This window comes from Anticarsia gemmatalis, chromosome Z (genome assembly GCF_050436995.1).
Source record: "Anticarsia gemmatalis isolate Benzon Research Colony breed Stoneville strain chromosome Z, ilAntGemm2 primary, whole genome shotgun sequence".
NCBI lineage: Eukaryota > Metazoa > Arthropoda > Insecta > Lepidoptera > Erebidae > Anticarsia > Anticarsia gemmatalis.
This window is the reverse complement of record NC_134776.1, coordinates 5,305,429-5,330,336: the sequence shown is the minus strand read 5'-3', so window position 1 is coordinate 5,330,336 and position 24,908 is coordinate 5,305,429. Positions and strand designations below refer to the sequence as shown.

Genomic DNA, 24,908 nt, shown 5'->3' with positions numbered 1-24,908 from the left:
TCCATCTATTGCAGATGATTCAGGTGGCGTCAGGAAAAGGAATATTTGTAATGAGGTCCCGAAAGAAAATGGCCATCTTCGTTCGTGACTTAAAAGGCGGGAGTGACCACCGCGAACGCATTTTTGGCAGATGAAAGTACCCAAAGTTAATATAGATTCGGTAGAGGTCAATAACAAACACCTTCAAAATTTGAAGAAATTTCGTTTTCATCGTAGGCTTCCTGACAATCCGGCTGCAGTCAGAAGCTTGAGAGGCTTACAACCACTCTTACCGAGGGGTATCGTGTTATAACCCTATATTTAAACAGGTAACAAAATAATTTCCCCCATCGTACAGATCCATAGATCTTGTCATACAGGACCGTTGGTTACGAGTACTACGCACCTACCCTATTTTCACACTCACCTGATCTATAGTTAAGTTGCACAATTTAATAGAGATCCTTGTATCCAAGGTTTGCGGCTGGCGAAGGAACACAACATTCAAAATTTAGTACATCGGTGATCCTTAGGCTTATTATGTTGTTGACGGTGACCTTTGATACAGCTACTTTATTTTGGAAATCCACAGATTTTTTTAAATTATCTAGATAAGTATATCATATACGCCAAGGCTCTCTAATTGTCAGACTATAGTCATACTAACTAACACTTGGCTTAGAAATGTATTTTCAGGTAACCCGGGCAAAGGTGAAAAATGAAATAAAAATACATTTTATTGATATCTTTATTTCCAGAAAAGTCTACTACAATGATAATACATAAACTATTATCTAGGTATATCGTATACTATTACATCAAAAGATCGAAATTACTGTACTTATTTCCTATACATTATTATCGAAAAAATAATTAATGTAAAAATGTGACACAAAACTCTAATAGATAGGTAATATTGATATCAAAATTAAAGTTTATTGGACAGTCCTAAAAATAGTAATACTGCAATTAGGTAACCGAGGCGCCAATAGCCAGTTGCACTCATCTGTCGGTAAACGATCTTTAGGTTAAGCAAACCTTGGCGCGGTCATTCCATAGATGGGTGACCGCATGATGCAATTTGAACTGGGCGTCTCCATGCACGGAGGGCACGAAAAAAAAAACGATCCCGGTTATTGTCAATTAAGATAACAGTCGTCAAGCCACGTCAAAGGCCTTCGACCGGCTTGAACAACTATGACACTAGATTGACCATTTACCGTAAGATAAGAAGAATAAGGTTAGGTAACTTAGGATAAATTGAAGCTTAAATTAGCCAGTTTTTACCAGCAAGTCAAATTATAATAATATCCTTATTTGCATAAATGTTTACTACAATAATACTAAATACCTACATAAAATGTAACCTTTGTCCTATACTAGTGTTTATTACCATTAACCTAAACATCGAGATCAAAATTTTTGAGCACATATATAATCCAATCAAAAGTATTGATATCAAAATGGATGCCAAATTCACTGGACAGTCCTGAATACATATAAAATGGAACCAAGCAACTCAGGACAAATTGAAACCTAATATTTGACTTGGCTGTTTTTCTTACCAGTAAGAAAAATTATAATGACATCTATAAATGCGGTATCATGTCGAACTAAAAAAACAAAAGACATTTAGCTTGCCGCACCTTGTGCACATTTACTCAAACCACTTGGGGCCACTTTATACTTTAATTCGTTTCATAATTTAAAATTACTTTAAAACCATGTCAAATTAAGCTCATTTGTTGAGCTTTGCCACACAATAAATAATTAAACAACTACTTTTACCCTATGTACCTACTATTACACCAAGAGTTCAAAATGACTAACCCTATATAATACGAGATCAAAAAGACGACATTTATTCGCTTATGTTTCACAAAATTGTATAATATTTCCAATATTCTACAATATATAATATGCCACATAAAGACATGTCAATACAACAGTCAGAATTTTATAAAGTACCTTTAAAATCCGTAATTATAATTATATTTCACCTAAATACTATTTGGCATGCACTTAGTTTACGTTACATTTATATTATTTGGTTCTTACTGAGATCATGCATAAATATTATTACTTCTGTTACACACGAAGGTGTAGGCAGAAGTGAATAGAATACACTAAGTTACGTCGTTATCAATGTTAGTCACACACATGTAGTAGAGGGCGAGCCTGTTGCCATTACTGGGCATACTACCTTAAGATAAATATTTTTTTAAAGTCCAATAGCAATATCCTGAGACCTTTTGGTCAGCAGTCACAATTATACATTACACACTAAAACAAATTTTATTTCATAAAATAAAGTGAGATTGGGCAGGAGACTTTTATCAAGATACATCCAGATTGGTGAGCAAGAGTCGTGACCGAATGGACGCCTTAAGGCCGACGACGTTAAGATAGGCCACGAAAACGTTGGTGCGATGACTTGCACACCTATCTGGAGGACTGGCATGAGACAGCCAATGACAAAAACCGGTGGAAGATTCTGGGGGAGACCTTTGCCCAACAATGGGACAGTACAAGTTAATAAAAAAAAATGCATTACTTAGTCTTACAGAAATACCGAACCTACGGCCTAATTTCAATTTAGTGTGATCTAAAATTCATTTAGAGTATAAATAATACAAAATAGTTCAAAAAGGAACGAAACTATATGCTTTGGTGAAAAATTAAAATGGTATTTTATTTTTATTAAAAATAATGAGTAAAAAGTCGATACTCGTTAAATAGTCTTATACGAATAGGCCATAGCTTAATAATTATGTTAACTGGTGGTCCAAATATAAATTATTAAAATTAAATTAAATTACTGAGCATATCGGAGTGATGACTTAAGCCCAGCGAAGCTTGTTCTTATGCCGTTTGGAGTTTTCATGGGCTACCCTGCCATACTGCGCCACCGATACCTGGCAGAGTTCACAGATCATCGCCTTTTCGTTAACTTGTTTTCGTATCTTTTTGTCAGGTTCTAATAGTTCAAGTTTTGCCTTGTGTTTCTTAGAATTAATATGGTCCAAGTAGTTATGGGTGTGTATATCGCGCCGGCAGACATTGCAGAAAGTCTTCTGTTTCGTGTCTTCTTCTTTTTCTGGCGGTTCCTCAACCACTTGTTCGTAATATTTCTCATGCTCCGCGTCAATGATGTGGTCCGATCCAATGAGCACTAGATCATTGCACAGGAGGCAATGACTCCAAACCTTTTTGCTTGTCTGAAATAATTTAAATGTATTATTTTGTGTCATTGCAACATACCAAACTTTAGCAACCACCTATCATAGAATATGTAGAGCTATTTTCAACTCATACATCCATCCTCGAAAATACGAAGACGCTTCTTTCAAATACTAAACTACCTACTATTCTTATATACTATGCGGCCAGCCATCTATAGAATGTCCGCGCCATCACACTAACTTAACCTAACTTACCTATGAGCGCCTCATTATTTTTGCGATAACCGATCCTTGTTAAGGCATGGGCGTACATTGTGCAACTGCACCTTTTAATAAAAATTTCAATATCTAGCCAACTAATATTCGAGCAATTTAGAACAGCCATTGAAGATGACCAAAGTTTTGTACTAGCTTCTGCCCGCGACTTCGTCCGCGTAGAAGCCAAAAATATTAGACGACATACCGTCCCTGAGATAAATAGTATCCTATGTTTTATTCTAGGACATAATATATACCTACCTAGTATAAATATGTACGCATTTTTTTTCGAATCCGAATTAATTGCAAACATCCATCAAACTTTTGCATTTATAATATTTGTATTTGTATAGTTGCTACCCAACGACACACTTTATTCTTATTTTGATTATGACATTACTTGCTGACAGTGAATATAGGTACTTATTCTAGTACATTGAAATGTTACATGAGTTTTACATTTCTTAGAGGACGCAATTTTATTTTTGGATCATGTAACCGAACCGCTGTAACTGAATTTCTAATTAATGAAATTTATAATAGCTATAGGGAATTTTTTTCTTCAAAAAATGCTCTACAAGATTGGTCTCCGGTATTTTTTTTTGTATGTATAATAAATCAGCTTAGCCTTTTTCCAAACTATGTTGGAGTCGGCTTCCAGTCTCACCAGATGCAGCTGAATACCAGTGGTTTACATGGAGCGACTGCCTATCTGACCTCCACAACCCACAACCTGGGATATAACACGATACCCTTCGGTAAGACTGGTTGTCAGACTTTCAAGCTTCTGACTACTTTTAACGACTGTCAAAGATCTTCGAAAATGACAGCCGGGGCCCACAATTTAACTTGCCTTCCGAAACATGGAAGAACTCGATATGTGTACATTGGTCACCCATCATGTTCTACAGAACAACCTCGGCAAGCGTGGCTTAACCTCCGAGACAGATCCGCGCGGCTGTCGTCAAAAAAAGGTTATAGAGCGAAGAAGAAAATATTTGTAAAAAAATCACTTTTTTGCTTATAACTTCTTTAATTGTTAATTTAGGGCAAAAAGTTATAAACATATTTGCAGGCAAAATAATTTACTACAAATTAGGCTGTTGCAATTTTATTGTATGACGCATAGTTTCCGAGATTTAGCGAAAAAAGTGTTTCCACCCCCTTTTCCAAGATGGCGGCCGTGGCACAAGAATGGCGACCCCTTCAAGTTAAGCTTCTATTGACCCCTCCCCCCCCGGTCATAAATAAAATTGCGTCCTCTAAGAAATACAATATTCGGCCCTCAAATTGTAACATTTCAATAGACTATTCTATAACTTCCAAACGCAGCAATAGAATAAAAAAAGATTATCGGTGGTACCTATTTGCCTTTGAAGTTGAAAAATCAATACCTATCTACCCAACATTTCTTTAAAGTAGTACCTACCTACCTACAGATCCTCACTTGAAAATCAAAATAATTCCACACTATCGGCCTAAACTAACAACAAGTACTATTTCATTTAGTCATGAGAATAAATGTTAAATAATAATAAATGTAGCCTGAAGAGACACAATAGATAGTAGGTAAACTATTATTATTCGTAAAAAAAATACATCAGATTTAGGTACAGCTACATTCCAAAATCATAAAGTCACCTTTTTGTTTCCTAGTCTAATTTAATTGATTTTTAATTGAAACTCGTAAGATGTTTTATAGAAAATTAGAAAAAAATAATATTTTCCTTAAATGTCTATTAATTGCTATCAATGTTGAATACTTCCCAACAATCCCAACCCTAATCAGTTTGACATTTGTCATTTTAATCAAGCAGATGGTTGTTATGTTAAAAATAATAGTAAGATGTATATAAATATGTAAGTATAGGAAAATAATAAACAGTTACACTGCAAATATAAGACTCACCAGTTTCCTGCAGAAGTGATCATCTATTGGTTGTATTATGTTGTTCACATGTTTCATACATTCAATGTGAGTTACGTTGTCTTGAATCACCCACTTATTGCACAGTTGGCAATATCTCGTGTCTTCATACTTTTGGTTTTGAATTAAACCATGAAAAGTATTAAATGGAATCTTCTCTGTATGGCCTTTGGGTGTCGTTACGATAATGTTTTCATCTTCAATTGTTGGCATCTCAAATCGAAGTTCGTACATAGCAATAATTTTCTTAAAATATTTTATTACTTCATCTCGTTTATCAACAGTGACTGTGTTGTTCTTGCTAGTTGATGGTACCGCATCAATGGTCTCTTCTTTCGGTTTATATGGAACGATTTTCATTTCGCTCTCATTTTCACCGCCGGCGTCGCTTACATTGGTGTGAGAATTATTGCTCTCGTCGCACTTCAAATCTTGATCTGCACTGCTGCTGTCACTTGCAAAGTAATCTGTGTCATCATCATCGGCATTCCTTGTGTACATAGCAAAGAACTTCTCTGCAATTTTCTGTCTTTGTACAGAGTTCCAGTGATACCGCGATGAGTTGTGTCTACCTTGTTTATCTCGAGCTATAACTTTGCTACAAGGTTCACAGTAAAATACCTCATAGTTTGGTGGTGCTTCAGAAATTAAAACGGAAGTATGCAGTATTTCTGATATATTTCTAAACATTATATCATACAACCTTTGATACATCTGGTGAATCTCACTATACATGTGAATTCTCTTATAATCTTTTGGAACATTTACATTGCACACATGGCACAGGTAATTCTCCAATGGTTCTGCAAGCAACATGTAATTTGTTGTTATTTAAGGCACCTATTATAATTTGTAAGTATTATGTGTAAATAAAAAACTTAAATTCTTGTTAGTGGATTATCAGGACCCACCTATTACCATTATTAGTGTTTATCTTTAGCGCTGTGAATAATTATGAATCACACTTATTCACTAACTCTTAAGATATGTGGTACATCTACAGGTAGATAATACTGACTTGAAAACCCATATGATGATGCTAAATTATGTAGTGTGATCTGAGTGTAATTTTCACTGATAATGCGTTTTTTACATAATGGCACAGAAAAATCACAATTCTTGCACTCCACTGATCTAACTGCTTCCCAGTGCATTTATCCTTAAAGGAACACAGTCATGTCACCATAGAATTGGGCTGTTTTGTAAAATATAAACAATATATTTCCAGTCTTTTCTATAATTTAGAGACATCTACCTGCTGACTATAAAGGTGAATAAAACTAGTGGAATCTTAGTGTAATTTTTACCAATAATGAGTGTTAAATAGTTTAAATTAACATTTATAGGAAACTCATAATTCTTCCAAGCCACACTGATCTAACTGCTTCTCAATATTTTTATCCATAAGGGATCACAACATCTCTATGGATTTGTTGAATTTTGTAAAATGTAAGCAATGATTATTCTTATTTTTTTCAAAAACATGCTTAATGCTTGAGAGCACTTAGATACCAGCATCATCATATTATGATCACTTTGAATTTGTATTTTCATAAACACTTACCAAGACAAGGTTCTTCATGCCTAATATCTTCTGTAACCGTTACTCTGACATAATGTGTACCATCTAGGTCCCCTCGAGACCATAGTAATTTTCTCTGATCATGAGGTTTGTCTATAAAACGGTTTAGGAAACACATGTCTAAACTGTCTAGAGGTAAAACATACTGAGTGTTTGAAAATTCACCGATAACTACCGTCTCCTGGAAAAAAATATCCAGTTACAGTACAGTTTTGAAAGAAAGTTGCTATGTATAAAGTTTTAAGTCCAGCGTCAAGGTCTGAATACAGTATTTGAATGACTATTTGCCTTGCAATAGCAGAACTTTATATATTATTTATACTATATAATGAAGTATGAAGATATACCTAGTACCTATTATTTTACTGTAACTAAAGGTATGGCGGACAATGCCATGTGGCTTAGCTCTGATGTAGACCTACATAGTACCTACTATATATAAGTCTCTAATTCTTAATTAAAGACAACATTAAACTGATTGATATTCATTATTTAATCCACTACACACAGCACCATTGAAATATTAATAAAATCGCACAGACAATCAGAGTAAGCAAAATTGGAAGAATACATATTTTACACAGTAATAGTTTTTCTTTGTTGTTCCTACTGATCTACGAAATTATTTTTATAGTATACCATTGCATACCATAGCTATACGCATTAAAGATTAAACATAAAACAGTTGAAAAGGGCACTTGAATACAATGATACGAATATCGATCAGATTCACAGACGCTTAAATTCGCAAATCTGCATCTACAGTCTCGTTATAGCTATAGGTAGGTAGTACGCGACATGGCGAACTCTATAAAAACGGTATTCTCATATTTAACAGTGCTTTAGCCGCAAATAAGCTTTGAAAAATAAAGTCTACTTACTGGATTTGCCATGATGCAGCTTTTCAAAGTACAATTTCAATCAAATGCACAATTATACATTACTCGCCGGGTGCGATGCAGGAGCCGTGGGGCGGGCGAGCCGGTGAGTGAACTGCAGATCGAACGCAGCGCGCGCCGTGCCACTTTCGGTACGGTACACCAATTAGTACATGTACAGTACGGTAGACGTCTAGACTAGACGAACTGTCACTTTTTACTAGAGAATTTATTATTTATGACCCTACGTATCTGTACATTTCAGGTAAAAATAAATAAATATGCGTAACGAACACTTGATGCTTATTCAAGTGTGAAAAGAGCGATTCTAAATTTGATACAAGAAAACAATACTTTTAGTAACTTTTTATAAACTTTGTAAACATTTATAGAAATACTTAAAAAATAATTTTTGATTCACTAGGAAGTGTATTTTTTTGGATTGGATTCTAGATTTTTATGATGTATCCAGTAATAAAAACCTAGGTATAATTATTATGTATGGAAATAAACGTATATTTAAAATAAAATGACGTTTTGTTCCCGTAGGGGTAGGCAGAGCCCCATAGGGGTAGAAAGAATTTAACTAATAAATAAACTAAATCATTTAAAACACTAGCTATAATAGTAGCTACGGGTAGAGACAGTGGGACGCGCTGCTCGGCAATTTGATTAGGGAAAATATTTTAATAATATCTAACACTCCGGCTGAGCATGCTCGTCTTCTGGCTGTGGGAGAATGCGAATTGGGTCTTTGGCTTCAGGCTCATTGATAATTTAACGTTGGTACCATGCTTGGTGATACCATTTTCCGCATCGCCACATGTCTTCGTTTAGGAGTCTCGTTTTCAAATAGTTTCTCCGCATCGTCACTGCGGGGAAGCTGTCGACAGGCTCAGGAACCATGGTCATTCATGCGAGAGTGAGGGTCGTTTTCCGCGTCTCTTGCCACCGCGGGTACCTATACCAGCTCTACTACAATCTAATGTGGTGGCGCGCGACGATAGGTAGTGGCCGGGCGATATGTCGTTGCTGCCTTGGAGTAAAGGCTACACCCTGGCGCCTTCCCATATTCCAGGCATGGCGGGAGTGTCGGCGCTGTTACCGCATCAGCCGAAAACCTCAAACGGCTCCATTATAGTAATATTATTGGTAACTAGCTGACCCGCGCAACTTCGCTTGTGTCACATAAGAGAGAATGGGTCAAAATATTCCCCGTTTTTGAACCATTTTTTACTGGTACTCCTATTAGTCGTAGCGTGATGATATGTAGCCTATATCTTCCTCGATAAATGGGCTATCTAACACTGAATTTTTGAAATCGGACTAGTAGCTCCTGAGATTAGCGCGTTCAAACAAACAAACTCTTCAGCTTTATAATATTAGTACTAGTATAGACTGTGTATTTGTGCCACTTGGGTATAAGACCTAGACCATCGGGCCCGAGTTCTCGTAGTCTCTACCGAGATATTGACCGATTACCGAAGCGACGCGTCGACGCTACGCGAGACTATGGTGTTAGCTTTTACTTAAGCCATTGGATAAGCATTGCCATCCAACGTGGCATGCTGCCAGAATTCTGAGTACGTTACCGGTCGACGATGATGAGGAGAAATATGTACCTACTGCGGCGCGTGACGCCTCTTTGTATATAAGTGTGAATATTTAATTATTGTTATTTTATTTTGGTTTTTATTTAGATTAAGTTTAGAGTAGGTATTGCACAACACTTACATAGGTTTTTAAGTTTTTAATTACTAACAAAAATGAGTCTCTGGTCACTTGAATAAATAAATATTATTATTATTATTATATTGCATGAAAATGTATTAGGTAGGTACCAACTTATTTGCTCTGAAAATAAATAAATTCGATAAAATGATACTCGGAACAACAGTTATCATTATAAGGCAATATACCTAATGATTACTGACTATTGCGTGACGATTGTTGCCTTGAACGTTGTTGACGTTGCGAATAATATTGTAAATATCAACTTAAGTAAGGTACTTGTTAAAATATTTTTAATTATTAGGTATATTTTTTTCTTTTTAGAATGTTTAATTTACACTCAGTTCGCCTTAATGTACCAGACGGAATGGGAGGGAAATCCCCATGATTACGATTTCAGACTTATCGATTAAGATGGTTAAGTAGGTTACAGTAGATCAGAATTCCGACAGCAGTTTTTAATTTCATTATCTTATTCAGTTAATACAATTTGATCGATATGTCCCTACTGTGGCCACTTAAGTTGAATTGTTTTAATACGTGGATGTAAATATTTATAACCATCGTAGTGCCATGTGTGGTGAGTTTACAAGACAACTAGGTATTGGCCCGTATTGGTAAGGTAGGTAAGGTATTAGGTAGGCAAAATACACTTTTGCTTTTCACGTACCCATATTTATTTGCTACGTTTACCTCGCCACCATAGCCGTAGCGCCACGTAGGTAGTGGGTTTGAATCCCACCCAGGGAAAATTAAATATATAATTATATGTATAGAACAAAAGTTGTTGCCGATGATGTTAGCTATCTAGTCCTGAGAGGTGTTTAGTTCTTTACAAATAATCCAGGATTATCTAATGAGGGTTTTTTTGTGGATAAAATAAAACAAATGGAATATTTCATAATCATTTTCATTTCTTAATGTTAGTCAATTTGTTCTCTTAGCAGCAATATAATGGGTATTTCATATACGTATAGGTAGGTTTCATATCGTTATAATAGTTAAGTGTATAGTTCCATACATATTAAGTAATATTATAATATCAGTTCGTAGTTCACAATGTCATAGTTCTTAATAAGCTAAATAACATACATTTTTAATGCAAATATACTTTCATAATTAAAATATATAACAATATTTAAAAAATCACTGACGATAATTATAATTAAATGCCATCGTACTCGATTCTTCGTTTAAAATATATACAAATACATATTTACTTAACGATAGTATGTATATTCGTTGCTTAAGAAGCAAAGGTAAACTTAAAATAAAAAGAAAAATTATAAAATCAAATAATGGCAGTGGTAAAATTAAACAAAACGATATTTATATCACGTTTGGCACAATTACATATCACTGGGCGAAAATATAAAAGCAAGCAGTGATTATTACAAAGAGAGATTACAGAAAAATGCTTCGCGAACAAGCTGAAAGGAAAACTGGTACTTAAAAGTTATTAGTAAATATACCTAACTACAAATTTAATTGTTCTTATGGCACCAAAGACGATGTTACGATCGTGGTGTACGTCGATAGTGTCCACCACCGGAGCGCTGTTCACTCGTTCGTGGGAATCAGCGCCCCTATTATCTACATACTAAGCTAACTGTATTGTCTGGTAGATGAAAGTACCTATATACTAATACAACTTTACCGTTTATTATAACTATTGAAAAAACAAAGAGTAATCTTTATTCGTAGTGGTATCTAAGAAGTATTAAAAGATTACATTGTCAGATCAGATTGTTTAAAATTTTTAATTATATTATATTGTATTAAGATTGTAATATCGTAGGTTCGTTCGCACGTTGACCTTCCTTAACTGCGGGATAAGTTGATCAGTACTAGTAGCTGTGGGAATGAAAGAAAACAATATTAGTAATTATGACAAAATAAACAATATCCTGAGATTTAAAACATAATTATAGAATAACGTCCGTTTAGTAGACAACATGAATAAAAAGCTGGCATGCATAATAATAGACACTGAAATTTTTTTATTCAAAACCCGCTAGTTTCTTAAAAATAACATCTATAAATCGAACTACTAAATAATAATCAATCTTATGTCCTAAGTATGTTTTATTATTGCTTACAGTCTACGCGTATAGTCATCATCTAACTTACTCGATAGTACGAAACCCGTAACTCTAGACTCTAGACTCTTTGATAACGAGTCGACTATCTTAACCACTGAACTTCCGAAATCACTAATATAACAAATTCGAAAATCAGTCTATTTTATTTAATCTAGAAAGCTTATTTCTAGATTAAATAATATGTAAAAAATGTAGTTAGAGAACCGGGCTTAAATATTGTCAAATTTATTTCTCAAAATTCAACCCCTTAGCGACTAAAACGTAGGTGCAACTTTTGGAAGCGTACTTTTCAAAAGTCAACGCAAGTAGGTACCGGTCAGTCATCGTTCCGTAATTTCTTTAGACTGTAAGCAATACAAAACTGACGCCATACCCACCGGTAAATCCATTTAATATTGATTATACATGAATAGGATAACGTTTATCATGAAGTAAGTCAAGGACGGTATGAAGACGTTCAGAGTGTTAGCAGTCAGTCGAGTGTTAGTGTTGTAGAAGCCGGGTGGGGGAGATTCAAACACATCCACCTCTTCGAAATATGGATAAACGTCGGGAAACATCGAACTGATGATCCAAAGCAGCGTGAAAAGGTTAGTAATATTACATATTGATATTTTGTGGTACAATTATGTACAGGAAAAGTCTTTATTGCTTAGATTTTATAAAAGTATTTTTTTATTGTAAATCAATTTTCTAAACTGCCAGCATTTCCCTGTTACATTTTCGTCTCTAAATCGACTTGCAGGAAACAGTAGATTAGACTTTAAAGTTAATGATAACTAGAATTGGAACAGTTATTTTTATACATTTGCTGACATTATAATTAGCAGATAGTTTTTCGGGGAATTATTTCTCAACTGGTAAACTAGCCTTGAGCCTTAGATGATTTATAACCCAAGTCTAGAAGTTTAGTTTAGGTACTTAACTACCGCTCAGTGTCTTAATAATGAGGCATAAGCATAATTCAACATTATTTTTTAATTTTAGTTTTCTCAGATATTTGTTTAACTAGAACCACGAAGTGACTTAGATTTTCCTGTACTTGTAACAAAAGGGTTAGTATAAAAATATACATAAAACTGTCTTCATAACAAACTTTGTGTAAGCTCAGATTACTAACTTACTACAATGTTTCGTCACTTCCAATAAATTTTGAATCTCTTTATCAGTGAAACAAAACACTGTGTAAATAATCGGAGCTTTCACGACAATTATTATTATTATCAGTATAAAGGACTATTGAAATATATACTTACTCCTTGCATCGCTGAGTGTTGCGGCCGGCGACAGCGTAGGTTCCGAAGTCGACACCACGCATGCTGTTCATGAACTCAATCTGTTCGAAGCAACCAGAGAATCCAGGGTAAGCGTCCTGGTTCAGACTGTCCGGTATGCCACCTGTAACAAATACACTCTCAGTATTCAGATCTAAATAAAAAGTAATTAATGAATAAAAGAATGTCACGAAAATAGTCTAGTCAAATTGTGTACTTTTTTTTAAGGACAGGAAAATTACTGAAGAGTTTGTTTGTTTTGAAGGAGCTAATCTCAGGAACTATCGGTGCGAATTGAAGAATTATTTTACTGTTGGATAGCCTATTTATTGAGAGAGGCTATAGGCTATATATCATCACGCTACGACCAATAGGAGCAGAGTACCAGGAAAAAATGTTACAAAAACGGTGAAAATTATGATCCATTCTCTCTTATATGGCGCAAGCGAAGAAGAAGGATATAAATATTGTAATTCGTTTCTTACCGATATAGATATTCGAGTCGACATTCATGACACTCGCGATGCCTGTAGCGGTGGTTTGCTCTGTGCGATCATCCACGGTCAGCGAGACAAAGTTGTCAACCGAGAACTCCACAACGATCTGTAACAAACGTTATATTAGTTAAACCAATATATATTTTAAAAAATTTGACAAATCACACACGGTCCTCTGATTTCAAACTAAACAGAGTTTGTATATAGATATAAATACAATTAAATATATCTGTATTTCTGTAGAGTTTATGTGCGAATGTGAAGTCGTTTTATGAAAAGTCAAGTAATGATTACTCATGTTCGCGATGTACATATTTTTTATACCTAACAGGATACACAAATATCCTGAGCAACAACTATGAGGATATAATAAACAAATGTTAAACTAAAGATGAATAAAATGATAGTATTCAACAAAGACTGTGATAAATAAATTGGCACGAAAGTCTCGTAGATTCGAAATATTGCCAGAACTACTCTCCAGCTCAAGAGGTTTAGTGTCAGCAAATACTTAAGCACTGCAACTGTTCGAAATGTTCTGTTACAGACAAAACAGTTGGCACCTTGCAACGTGAAATTATTATGTTGAATTGCTGATACTCTTGAACATTTCACCTGAGAATAGCTCACACAGTCACACACTCCCACAAAGCATGTTCAGGTGATACAATAATTCCCAAATCACGAATAAAATATGACTTTAATCAAAGGTAGGATCCCCTTTTTTAAAATAATTCTATAAATGCAAAATCACAAAATATCTATTTTGTTTGTACTTAAATCGCACACAAGACGCGCAGGCTATCACGTATCTCAGTTGACAACTATTTGAAATCAACTATGCTGAACATTGTTTTCTCCCTTAGATTGTAGTGACGTTACGTCAAAGCAGCAATGTACTGAATAGTGACCATCAATTTGATGTACACTAGTTGTCAACTGAGTTAGGTGATAAGCCCACAGGTCGTCTTTATAGTTTTGTCATTATTTCTTACCTTGTGACGTTCGCCATCAATCACTCTAATTTCGGGAACGGAGAGCTCCTGCCTGCCTCCGCCGACGTCCCATTCGAGCACCACCACACCACGTTCAACTGTGACAAAGAATCTCATTAGATTCTCAAACATTTAAAAAGTACTTAAGTATATAGAGTTGTTATAGTTCATGTATGACAAGATGTATTGATGTGAATGAAGCTAAGAAAGTTTGTAAGGATCGTACCAAGTGGCGGCCTTTGGTCCCTGCCTACCGCTATGAGTATAATGGCTGAATTTAATGTTTGTAAAGAGATGTACTTACTCTTGAGAAGCAGGTAGTCCCCGTAACGATAGCCAGCGTGTCGTTGTACCTCATTCTGGAAGACCAATACTCCGTTGCTAAGAGTGTGGATGGCCAGTGCGATCTGTGCAGGGTCTGACTCCAGGTTATCGAAGCTCAGCATCGACCTGGGCAGTTCCAAGTAACCGTTGCCGCCGAAGCCCACGCGAGTTGTAAGAGTCAGTTCTGAAAATAATCAAACAAGTGTTATTTTGGTTCTCATATTATTATTTGGCTAATTGTATTATTAGATATGTTGGACTAATGAAAGGTTTCGTATGAAACCGTTCAGGCTAGTTTCATGTTTTTGTTCTTGTTAACTTACAAAAATATAACAGATGAATTTCTGTGCAAACAAATTATTTACGTGTTTATTATGATCTATTTTAATTCTTACCCATCTGGCAGGTAGCGCCGGCCCAGCCAAGCGGGCAGTCGCAAGATACATTCATCCTGCTCGAGGAGTCTGGTCTGCAGGTGCCTCCGTTAAGGCAGTTAGCCACAAGACAGGGGTCACTGGGGCGGGCGTCTCTCGGAGTATACTGCGTACGGTATTCACAGGTCGGTCCGTAAAAACCAGCTGGGCACGCGCAAGTAGTCGGTTCGGTCTCTGAGATGCATCTTCCTCCATTGCGACACTGGCACAGGAAGTTCTCACCCTGAAAAATTCAATTGACTCAGTCCTACTGCTTCATCATAAGAGAATATCTTTAAAAAATCATTTAACTCACCACTGGGATGTCGCCGCGAGACGGAGGGCATTCAAGTACGTTGGCCGACTGGATATTCTCGTTAACTATGTCGACAGCCTTACCGTGCACGTTAAACTATAATGGAAGAAGACTTAGTCAATTCCTTATCAACACTTTATTTTTATATATCAAACGTTCGCTAGGATATAAACTCTGCATCATCAGAGCCTTTACATCCTCTAGTCTTATAATTAGTCTGAAGCACATCGAATACGCTAAACTAAAAATAAAGCCAGCGCAAACAATTGCATATATATTATATAAAATAAATAACAGTAAAACACATATAGCATTCTATAGGTCGAGCATGTGCGGTGTGAAGGTGAGACGGCTGGGCGCAAACGTCAGGTTTTTCTTGAGACATTGGCTCATAAGTATACGAGTGGGTCGCGGGACCCGTAACAAACATTAAAGACAACATATAGTAATATATCGACCCTGGAATATCGAAGAGAATACCTTGAAAGTTCGAGCCCCATGCACGCGATGCATTGGGAGGCCCTGGTAGCATAAAAGAAAAAGGTACAAAAGCGTATGTAGTTTATGTACCCTGCTTGATACTATAATTACCTACATAATATAGGACAGACGAAACATCGCTTGTGATGAGTTTATTGAAGATTTATTAGACTGTCTCTAACATAGCACAAAACCAACACAAATGTCTCTGATTCCGTTCCTCAATTAATATAGAGTTGTCTGTCATTTAATTCTTAAATTGCAATAAATATAATATTTTTAAAGATATTAATAAACACCTATCACTTTAGTTTCTTCAGATATTCCCATTGCTAGATAACTTTTTCGAATATTATATTCCAATGAAGAAAAAATTGTCCACAAGTTAAAATTTTTACTCGAATTTATCTGACAATGGGCATAGTCCCTTTACATAAAAAGTGGTTAATCCATTAATCAGTGCTAGCACTTTCACAAATCACAAGAAGCAAACATCTTCTAATATTAGTGTCCTAGTTGCAGTTGTTAAACAAATAAATAGTGCTAGTGCGTGGCTTACAAAGAAAAGTGTTCATTAATTTAGCAAAGCATCGCGCCTTTAAACCCCGTCCCTCATTAAAATGTAATTAGTACTAGACTATCCCCCTAGCCTAAAAGAGAATTAATAAATTGCTATGTTTAAAGCTGCTGCTAATAGCTGCTACATCCTGTGAATATTATAAAAATATCATAATAATCTGTCTCAAATAATCATCCGCACTCACATAGGTTTACTCGTCCAACCAAATTTTAATACGTGAAGTAAAAATCTTTCTGTACAAAATCTCCATATCTCACCTATCATTTGTAATAAGCGTTCTTCCAAATAAAATATCGGTAATCAACTTTCTTTCTTTTTTCGTTTTTAAGAGTATTCTTATAACAGTGTCAAATCGAAATAAACCTAACGGTTTGTTTTTTTGTAGGAGAGATAGCATGGGCGAAATATCGCAACAAAAAGTGTCGTGGTAAGAAACAGTCGAAAAAAATTATATTTAATGCCGTTGGGATTATTCTTTTACAATTAGATTTTCACTCTTTTTTGAAAACTATTGAGTATTTTTTATGTGAGTACGGATTTGTAGTGCTTGATTACAAATAGTGTAAGACAGAAACGTACTTCTTTAATGCATCCGTTGAAACCTCCAGTGACGCCGGTGTTGTTGTTGAGAGTGACGCTTTCGTCCACACCACCAACGAAGATCGGGGTGTCGAGAGTCAGGTCCTGGAACAGAGAAACATTGCACAATACTGTCAGAAATTTGGACTAAGTGTGCAATTTCTTTCACACTCGGTAGTGTAGTTAGCGTTTCAATGCAGCGCTATTGCCTATATTCGCTACTCACAAGTATGGACAGTATCTCATTAAAAATTTCCTTGTAAAATATGTTCACTGTTCAGTGTATCTGGAGCCAGCAGATTATCATGCCCAACTCGAAAATTACCTCGAAAATTAGATGGAAGCCGGGACACACCTCTTTTGAAAAAACTTTCGCAGCGCTCTAGGTGCGCCGATCAACGCTTCATACAAAATGTATCTTGATTAATTTTCTGTAGCGCGGTTCTCTACAATCGACACTGTCGCACTGTCTAGAGACGATGATTATATTTTCAAATCACATTTTAGGTAGCTAGGCTGTTGTCGATTGTCGACAGTAGTAGAAAATCGCCTCTCTGAAGTTGTAATATAAGCTGTTACTCACCATCTGGTTGTAAGGCGGAGGCAGCTGCATTTCGAACACGTTCACAGAGTTAATCTTAAGAGAGACGAGAGAGCCGATACGGGCAACGTGCACATTGGTCCATTCGCCAGCCGGCAGCGGTCTGTCGCTGACGAGCACGATCGGTTGACTATCTGTTAGGGAACAAACGAAACCAGTAAAATATCGCGATAAGTTTATCTATAAATGTAAGGATGAGTTGATCTCTTGTCCTTAATTAAGTGTTAAGACTTCATAGTAGTTTAAGCTTGGATTCATTTGTAGAAAGGTAAAGAAGAATTAAGAAGTTTGTGTCTTAAAAACAAAGTTGTTACACAAACTTCTCTACTAAGTAAATATTTAGCGGCTTATTTGTTCCATGTAGAAATTGACTGAGGCAATCGTAGCAGCAACTACCACATTAAAAACTGGCAAATCTTAACCCGCTTGTCTTTTTTGACAAAAATGTAAACTAAATAAAGTAGGTACATATTCTGATGAAAATTTTTTTCGTAGTCTTGTCTTAAGTCCCGTTAATATATTTTCTTCCCCAAAAACACGGTGTCAAGAGGTTATTCCAACCGGCCTGTCTGACGTCAACCTTCCTTGATTAAGTTATGATAGAAATGAATGAAATAAACTTAAATAAATTACCTCTGCCGAGATCGTAGCGGAACTCGAGTCTTCCATCATGAACAGTCAAAGAAGTGAAGCCTCCATATCCTCGCTGTGACTCAGCGCAGTACATGATGATACCGTCGGTGACCGGAGAAGCTGCCTTTACCTTCATCGACATTCTGAGAGTACGTCCTCCTTGTGGCGCCTTGATGGCTAAGAAAGCACTGCCAGTGAACGCTGGGTATTCGATGGATTGTTTGATTTCGCAGCTGTAACAAAAAATAATGGTTGGAGAACATTTCCTATATTCGGTACTATTAAGGATGTTATAAATAAATAGCAGTGTAAATAATGAAAACTAATGGTTAGCATTTTAATAGACTAAGGTGTCAGTTTCACTGTTTATGAGTATGTGTCAGTTAATTTGCTTGCTAAATAAAGGCAGCAAATGTATGAAATTCCATCTGATAAACTATCTGATAAATATTTAGAAGTTATGGAAGAAGTGATTTGATAATTCTTGATACATTGTCTTCCCCGTGAATATCAAACATTCTTAAAACTCAACATTATCAAGAGTTCAATCAAATACGCGTTTCGTAAAGGGTACAACCGCCATAAAAAAGAGGAAGACATGTGCCATTATCAAAATAAGCAGTAAAACATATTGGAATGCTTACTTATTGCCGTGGTGTGTGACGGGGCAGGCGCATTTGTATCCAGTGTCGGTGTCAGAGCACTTGCCGGGGCCGCAGAGACCGGGGCGACAACCGTCGCCGGTGACGTCACAGGTGAGGCCAGCGAAGCCGGGCGCGCAGTAGCACATGAAGCCACGCTCGTTGTGAGCCTCCTGTATTTATAAAGTTTTGTTTATACGTAACAAGTGATACTTATTTACAAGCGTACGTAAACCCGCCTAAAGAGATTGTTTTCTTACGTCACCAGAACTGAACTCTTTAATTTCCACTTTTCCTCAAGCATATTTTTAATGAAAAAATGAAACTTACTACTGTATATTTAATTTTAAGTAATTTTACAATCGCTGCGTATTTTTCGTTGACTATAGCAATAATCAAATTCACATTTTTGTATAAAAAATACAATGTGACTGTGTAAACATATTTCTGACGCTGACTGTTCGTAGCTCTTCAATAATGTAATTAAAGGAATACTTGCCTGGCAGAATCCGTTGTTGTGGCATACATTAGGAGAGCACGTGTTGCATTCGCTGATGCGGTACTGTTCGCTGTTCAGCATGAGGCCAGACCCCAGAGGCTTTCCACCCAAGATCAACATGCTGACGCATCCAATGAATCTGGAAAAAGATGGACATGTTACTAAATATGTCGCATAATATTAATTTTATTATGATGATGACTATCTAGTATTTGTAGAAATAATATATTTGAGAATGTTTTTTTAAGTGCGGTCACACGATATTATAGTGACTACTTTTCTCAGTCCCCGATTATGATATTTAAGATATCAGTCGCTAAGCAATGATTTTGGCCTTTGGAAAGATTGAATAACTTTAACACAAGGTTGACCATAATTTATTCAAGACCAACAGTCCTTCTGCTGGGCAAGGGCTTCCTTCCGAACGCATTACTAACCATCCGACAGATATTTTTCTGTAATAAGTATTATCTGTGACAACGTACCCAGAAGCTCCAGCGAGGTCGGCAGGCAGTTGATTGTAGTCAGGTACTCCTCCGATGTACAATGGCTGCAGGAGATCCAGAACGCTGGTGACGGTGCCATAAGTCTCGCTGAAGAATGGTCCACGGTTGTCTACGTCCATTGTTACTGTAAATACACACACAGATTTAATAAAAATACGCAAAATAATCATTTTGTAAGTTTCCGCAGTAGATAGACACCTACATAAAACTCGTTGTATCTGAAAGTGTAGGCATGTGGCAGGTACGTATCGAAATACACCGAAGTTTCGCTATTAACAATATTAGTCTTATGTAATAGGGAGCGAGCTTATTGCCGTATACCAGGAACATAACCAAACTCCAGGCTACTATTGAGAAATATTCTAAATTAAATTAGAAAAAAACGTAAGTATTTTGCCCGACCCGGAAATCGAACAATCAATCGCACTCGTTATACTCCCGAATGCACCACAGACGCAGTCAAGTTTGTGTATTTTGGTAAAAATCTTAGACATCAGTATATAGATCTCTAAAACAGTGCTAATTTAAAGATTTTTTTACAAGAAGAATAATAATTTACCTCGGTATTTAGATCTGTTAAGCCTGATGGTGTGCCATTCGTTGAGTGCGAGTGGTCGGTCGCTAGTGAACCTCGTGACGGTGTCAGATCCTGTGTTCATGATGAATTCTGGCACTCCGTTCTTCAGTTGCAAAGCTATGTAGTCTCCCTCGCGACCTTGGTTCTGACTGTTGTATAAGATCAGACCATTCGCATCTGTTCAACAAAAAAGTGTTATCAGTTTTCGTGGTACCTTGATATTTCCAATATTGAAGGAGTTAAGGCAATATTTATTTATTTAAATGTAACACAACAGATATAATGTATTACTACGTAGATTTTATGAGAAACTAAGATAAAAATGTATTCTTGTAATTATCTTTCAAGGCCTAATCCTTCTCTGGTTTCGGAAGGAAATCCTTGATTAGCAATGGGACAGTAATGGGTTAATAGATTCTTACCAGATGGCTTGAAGGAGATTTCGATTTCGAACTGCTGGTAGGCATCTTTAAGTGGCTTCAGGCCGATGTAACTGTTTCCATCGAAGCGGGGCACGACGCCACTGACCCTGAGAATAGCTCTGGCTTCCACGTTCCTGCGGATGTTGCTGACGCGACATACATACATGCCAGCGTCTGCCTCCGTCACGGATTCCAGGTGAAGGTTCGGCTGCGAGACATAAAAACAAATTGAGTATTTGGAATGTAAAATATATAATATTATGCAATGTGTATAGCCAAACTCCAAAAAAAAGCGTCTTAAGATGGTCCTGAAGGCAAATTAATTAGGAACAGCATTCGAGTTGGGTGTCCATCTAGTTCCAGCCTCGAAAAGGTTTCTTTGTTTGCCTGTTATTCTTGGCAACAAATATTACGAGAGTTGGTCAGATTACAGTAAAATAGCAACGGCTTCGCCCGTTTTAAAAAGGTTTTCACAAAAACACCCTTTACAATTTTCATATCATTTTTGAATCACTATCTATTCAACCGCACCAAAATCTGTGGGGTAGTTTTAAGGACCTAAGCATGCAAACGGAGAGACCGCAGTAAGCGACTTTATTTTATGCTTTGTAGTGATATTTTTTTTTGGCCTTCAATAATAAATTCACTGACTGCATGTACAATTTCAAGTACCATATAAATAATACCATGTATTTGTTACCTGGTTGGTCCTAACATCAGCGGGCAGAGGAGTGTACTCCTTGCGCCATTCGATCTCGACCGGTAATTCGAGGTTGTGTCGGCAGGGCAGATCCACGGAGGAGTGTAGAGGCGCGGTGTACTCGGCTACTCCGTCAGTCGGGACCTCAGGGTAGTTCGGATTGCCTGAATGTAACACCAATAATTAGTTTAAGCATACAAAAATCCATACTTATGTAGTAAATATGGAATTATATTATGTTTCTTTTCTTTTAAGTTCTTTAAGCTGATAAATTAGCACTGGGAGAATGACATTTTTTTCCTTCTAAGACGTAAGCATATTATGCTTGCGTCTCTTTTTAAACATCTCAAACCCAGCTATAGCCATAGACCGTTGAAGAAGTGCAATTTCCGCAACCAACAAACTTATTTGTATTTTCCCATTTGTAACGTGATCCGAAGGGACATTTCTGAGAATACAGTTTCCTATTAATAGCAGTTTAAGTAAGAGGGTAGATACACGCACAAAGGCCCAATTAAGAGGCTAAGTGCGGAAAAAGCCCAGGAAACCTAACCTAACCTAATAGCAGTTTGTACTTTATATTACTACTTACCATTGTCAACTTGTAGTTCGAAGTCGTCAGCGTATATGCGTCCTTGGCCGTCGTTGACTATGCAGCGGTATACGCCGGCATCACCACTTGCTACGCTGGAAATCACCAACATGGCTCCACCTCCGTAGCTCTGCACAATAAGAATTATATATTAATTTCAAAATCGAGAAGAGAGGCGAAAAAATTTATTGAGAAATAAAGTTATGCTTAATATAAAAAAAAATATGTGAAATTGATAATCTGCTTGTTATGATGTAGCAAAGAACATTGTATACTATTGCATAAGCCTACCAATAAACCACTGAAAAATAGTAATCAAGAATATTTTAGGACTAGCTACAAAGTTATACTTACGCGGTAGTCAACATATTCGTTGGTGCCTTGTTTCACCCACTTCACGTCGACCCTCTGTGGGTTCGCATCCCTGCTGCGGACTCTACATAGTACTTGCACATTGTCTCCCACTCTGAACGCATGGGTCGGCTTGTCGATGCTCACCATTTGCTGCGGCTGTGGGTCGCGCGCACCTACAATACACATACACACGTTAATACCACATAACACATAAAATTACCACTAATAGTGAAAAATACCTGGATCAAGCCATTGCTTCCCATCATACTTACTAATAAATACCACTTAAAATGCATTTTATAGGTATCTAAAGTTAATGGTATTACGAGCATGCATTCACACCTATGTTAGATCTCCTTCACAAAAGCTGATATCAATGATTCACCGCTGTTGATGTGAGAAAGCCTATGTCAAGCGGAAGCAAACTCGTTAGTAAACTAGCTCTCAAACAAACGTTTAATAAACGATATTCCACCGACCAAACGGCGAATTTACAACGAATACGGAACCATTTCAAACTACACATAAGGAGTACAATGATGCGTTTAAACCAGGGAGGTAAACATCTCATCCCACGACATGGTACAAGGGGCCGCTTAGTTACAGTACAATACAACACCATCGCTCGGAAACAGACAACGGCCCAACACACCCGCACCAGAATTACCATCGTGTGTAACAGACTCCTTTAACGTGTCCGAGAAACGCTTGTTTCTCCACAGGCAGTTCTCCTCATCACTATTATCTTGACAGTGTTTGATTCCGTCGCAGAGTAATCGTTCCTCTACACAACCACTGTAGTCATAACAACGAAACTCCGATTCCAAGCACTTTAAACCTTTGCGAGCGAAAAATGACAGCTTTAATGACATAATAAAATCTATAATAATAAAAACACTGAATAGAATAAGGTGTAAGGACAGAAGAAAGAGTAGATACACGAGGTGGGGTAAGCATGCGAGGAGTATGGATAGTACGGCGAAGCATAGTAGTCGCAGCGCCACCACTGGAAAGTAAGCACGTTAATGGCGTGTGAACTGACCCTGGATGTGGAGGTCGATGTAATTGCTAGTGATAGTCCTTCCGTATACATCTCGTATGTTGCAGATATATCGTCCGGTGTCGGACTTATGCGCGAGTCGAATGAAGAGCGATCCGTCGGCTTCTCGCGTGATGGAGCGCGGCAGTGGTCTCCCGTCCTTGGTCCACACGATGCGCGTGTTCGGCTGGCTGGCGTTGCAGCTGAGGCGCACGGCTGCGCCCGCGCGGGCCCACTGCTCGTTATCGTGCGACACCCACGTGCGATCCGAATCTTCTATGAACGGTTATGTAACATGCATCAACTGAACCACAAGCGACCACGTGACCACGTGTATAACAACCACCACCCTCATGTCCACGTACCACTCTCAGAATGACGTGATTTTATTGAATTAATAATTGTAAGAGCATAATATCAATCGTATTTTTTTACAAGCAGTGAGTAGTATGTTACACATGGTCAGTAAGAAAAAAGTGAAATCATAATGTTAAGCATTGAAATTAATGGTGTTGTTTATATTTGGTGATTGGTGACCGAGCGTCAACAGCACAAATTGGTGGCAAATAAAATAACAGGTGCCAACATTCAGTGCAACCTGTACATTGTATAATGGTGTTGTGATGCGTTTATAACGCAGCGTCGAAACCGATAGAACGTTAGAGGTAGATTATGTATTTTATTTTACATTTCTTCTTGATCCCATGTTTATTCATTAACTAGACGATTATCTCTTCATTCTCAGTTAAAATTCTAGAAAAATGCCTAAGATTTCTGTAGCAAATTCAAAACCGACCAAAGGTTTTATATTATTGTCCCTTTGAAGGAAGTTCTATCAGCTTCTTTATTAAGTCTAAAGTATCACTGTGCTTCAAGTTCGGACATGCCATAACCGCTAGTTGTTTGTACGTACCGTTAACGATGACTTCTGCTCTAGCACTCCTGCTTGCGTATTCGCTTACTGCGATACATTCATACTTGCCAGCGTCTTCTACCTCGATTTGGTGGAACTTCAGTATGCTGCCACGGATCTCCACTCGGCTAGAAAATGTATTTTAGTGAGCAAAATATATTGGAAACTTAATAATAGTACAATTAGTACTGTGCTTTTATTGGACTGTTTATCTTCTATGATCATCTACATTTATGTCTTTTGAGTGTACCGCACGAGATGTGTAAAAGATTGCCCATATACATTTTTGTGAGGATGATACAACTTAGGCCATATTGATTCAACTTGAAGTTAG

General features: G+C 36.9%; 2 protein-coding genes across 9 annotated transcripts in view; both read right to left on the bottom strand.

Annotated features, from left to right (window-relative positions):
- Window positions 1-723: 723 nt before the first annotated feature.
- On the bottom strand, window positions 724-7,927 carry LOC142986324 (uncharacterized). Its single transcript, XM_076134771.1, has 4 exons — window positions 7,810-7,927; window positions 6,911-7,109; window positions 5,329-6,149; window positions 724-3,197 (listed from the first exon to the last, which is right to left on the bottom strand). Exons 1-4 carry the CDS (start codon window positions 7,819-7,821, stop codon window positions 2,820-2,822), a joined length of 1,410 nt encoding a protein of 469 aa, XP_075990886.1. The 5' UTR covers window positions 7,822-7,927; the 3' UTR covers window positions 724-2,819.
- A 2,504-nt stretch (window positions 7,928-10,431) lies between these two features.
- The window catches only part of trol (terribly reduced optic lobes), a 185,003-nt gene continuing 170,526 nt past the window's right edge, over window positions 10,432-24,908 (bottom strand). For 6 of the 8 annotated variants that reach the window (XM_076135504.1, XM_076135505.1, XM_076135507.1 and 3 more), the window contains 21 exons: window positions 24,575-24,702; window positions 23,665-23,937; window positions 23,290-23,460; window positions 22,623-22,795; window positions 22,269-22,398; window positions 21,677-21,840; window positions 20,977-21,184; window positions 20,537-20,731; window positions 19,957-20,101; window positions 19,472-19,610; window positions 18,976-19,145; window positions 18,332-18,564; window positions 17,681-17,832; window positions 17,098-17,202; window positions 15,459-15,554; window positions 15,125-15,386; window positions 14,710-14,913; window positions 14,406-14,503; window positions 13,399-13,516; window positions 12,896-13,037; window positions 10,432-11,391 (listed from right to left, as the gene is read on the bottom strand). In XM_076135504.1, coding sequence (XP_075991619.1) covers window positions 11,385-11,391; window positions 12,896-13,037; window positions 13,399-13,516; window positions 14,406-14,503; window positions 14,710-14,913; window positions 15,125-15,386; window positions 15,459-15,554; window positions 17,098-17,202; window positions 17,681-17,832; window positions 18,332-18,564; window positions 18,976-19,145; window positions 19,472-19,610; window positions 19,957-20,101; window positions 20,537-20,731; window positions 20,977-21,184; window positions 21,677-21,840; window positions 22,269-22,398; window positions 22,623-22,795; window positions 23,290-23,460; window positions 23,665-23,937; window positions 24,575-24,702 — 3,313 coding nt within the window. In that variant the 3' untranslated portion in view covers window positions 10,432-11,384. The remainder of the gene's footprint in view (window positions 11,392-12,895; window positions 13,038-13,398; window positions 13,517-14,405; window positions 14,504-14,709; window positions 14,914-15,124; window positions 15,387-15,458; window positions 15,555-17,097; window positions 17,203-17,680; window positions 17,833-18,331; window positions 18,565-18,975; window positions 19,146-19,471; window positions 19,611-19,956; window positions 20,102-20,536; window positions 20,732-20,976; window positions 21,185-21,676; window positions 21,841-22,268; window positions 22,399-22,622; window positions 22,796-23,289; window positions 23,461-23,664; window positions 23,938-24,574; window positions 24,703-24,908) is intronic. The other 2 variants (XM_076135506.1, XM_076135509.1) reach the window with 2 other exon arrangements.

What these genes read in the sequence shown, in the direction of transcription:
- LOC142986324 (XM_076134771.1), bottom strand. An exon ending in GCATGAAGAACCTTGTCTTG is followed by an intron (nt 6,150 to 6,910) that starts GTAAGTGTTTAT and finishes TGTTGCTTGCAG; the next exon opens with AACCATTGGAGAATTACCTG. An exon ending in ATCACTTCTGCAGGAAACTG is followed by an intron (nt 3,198 to 5,328) that starts GTGAGTCTTATA and finishes AAATTATTTCAG; the next exon opens with ACAAGCAAAAAGGTTTGGAG.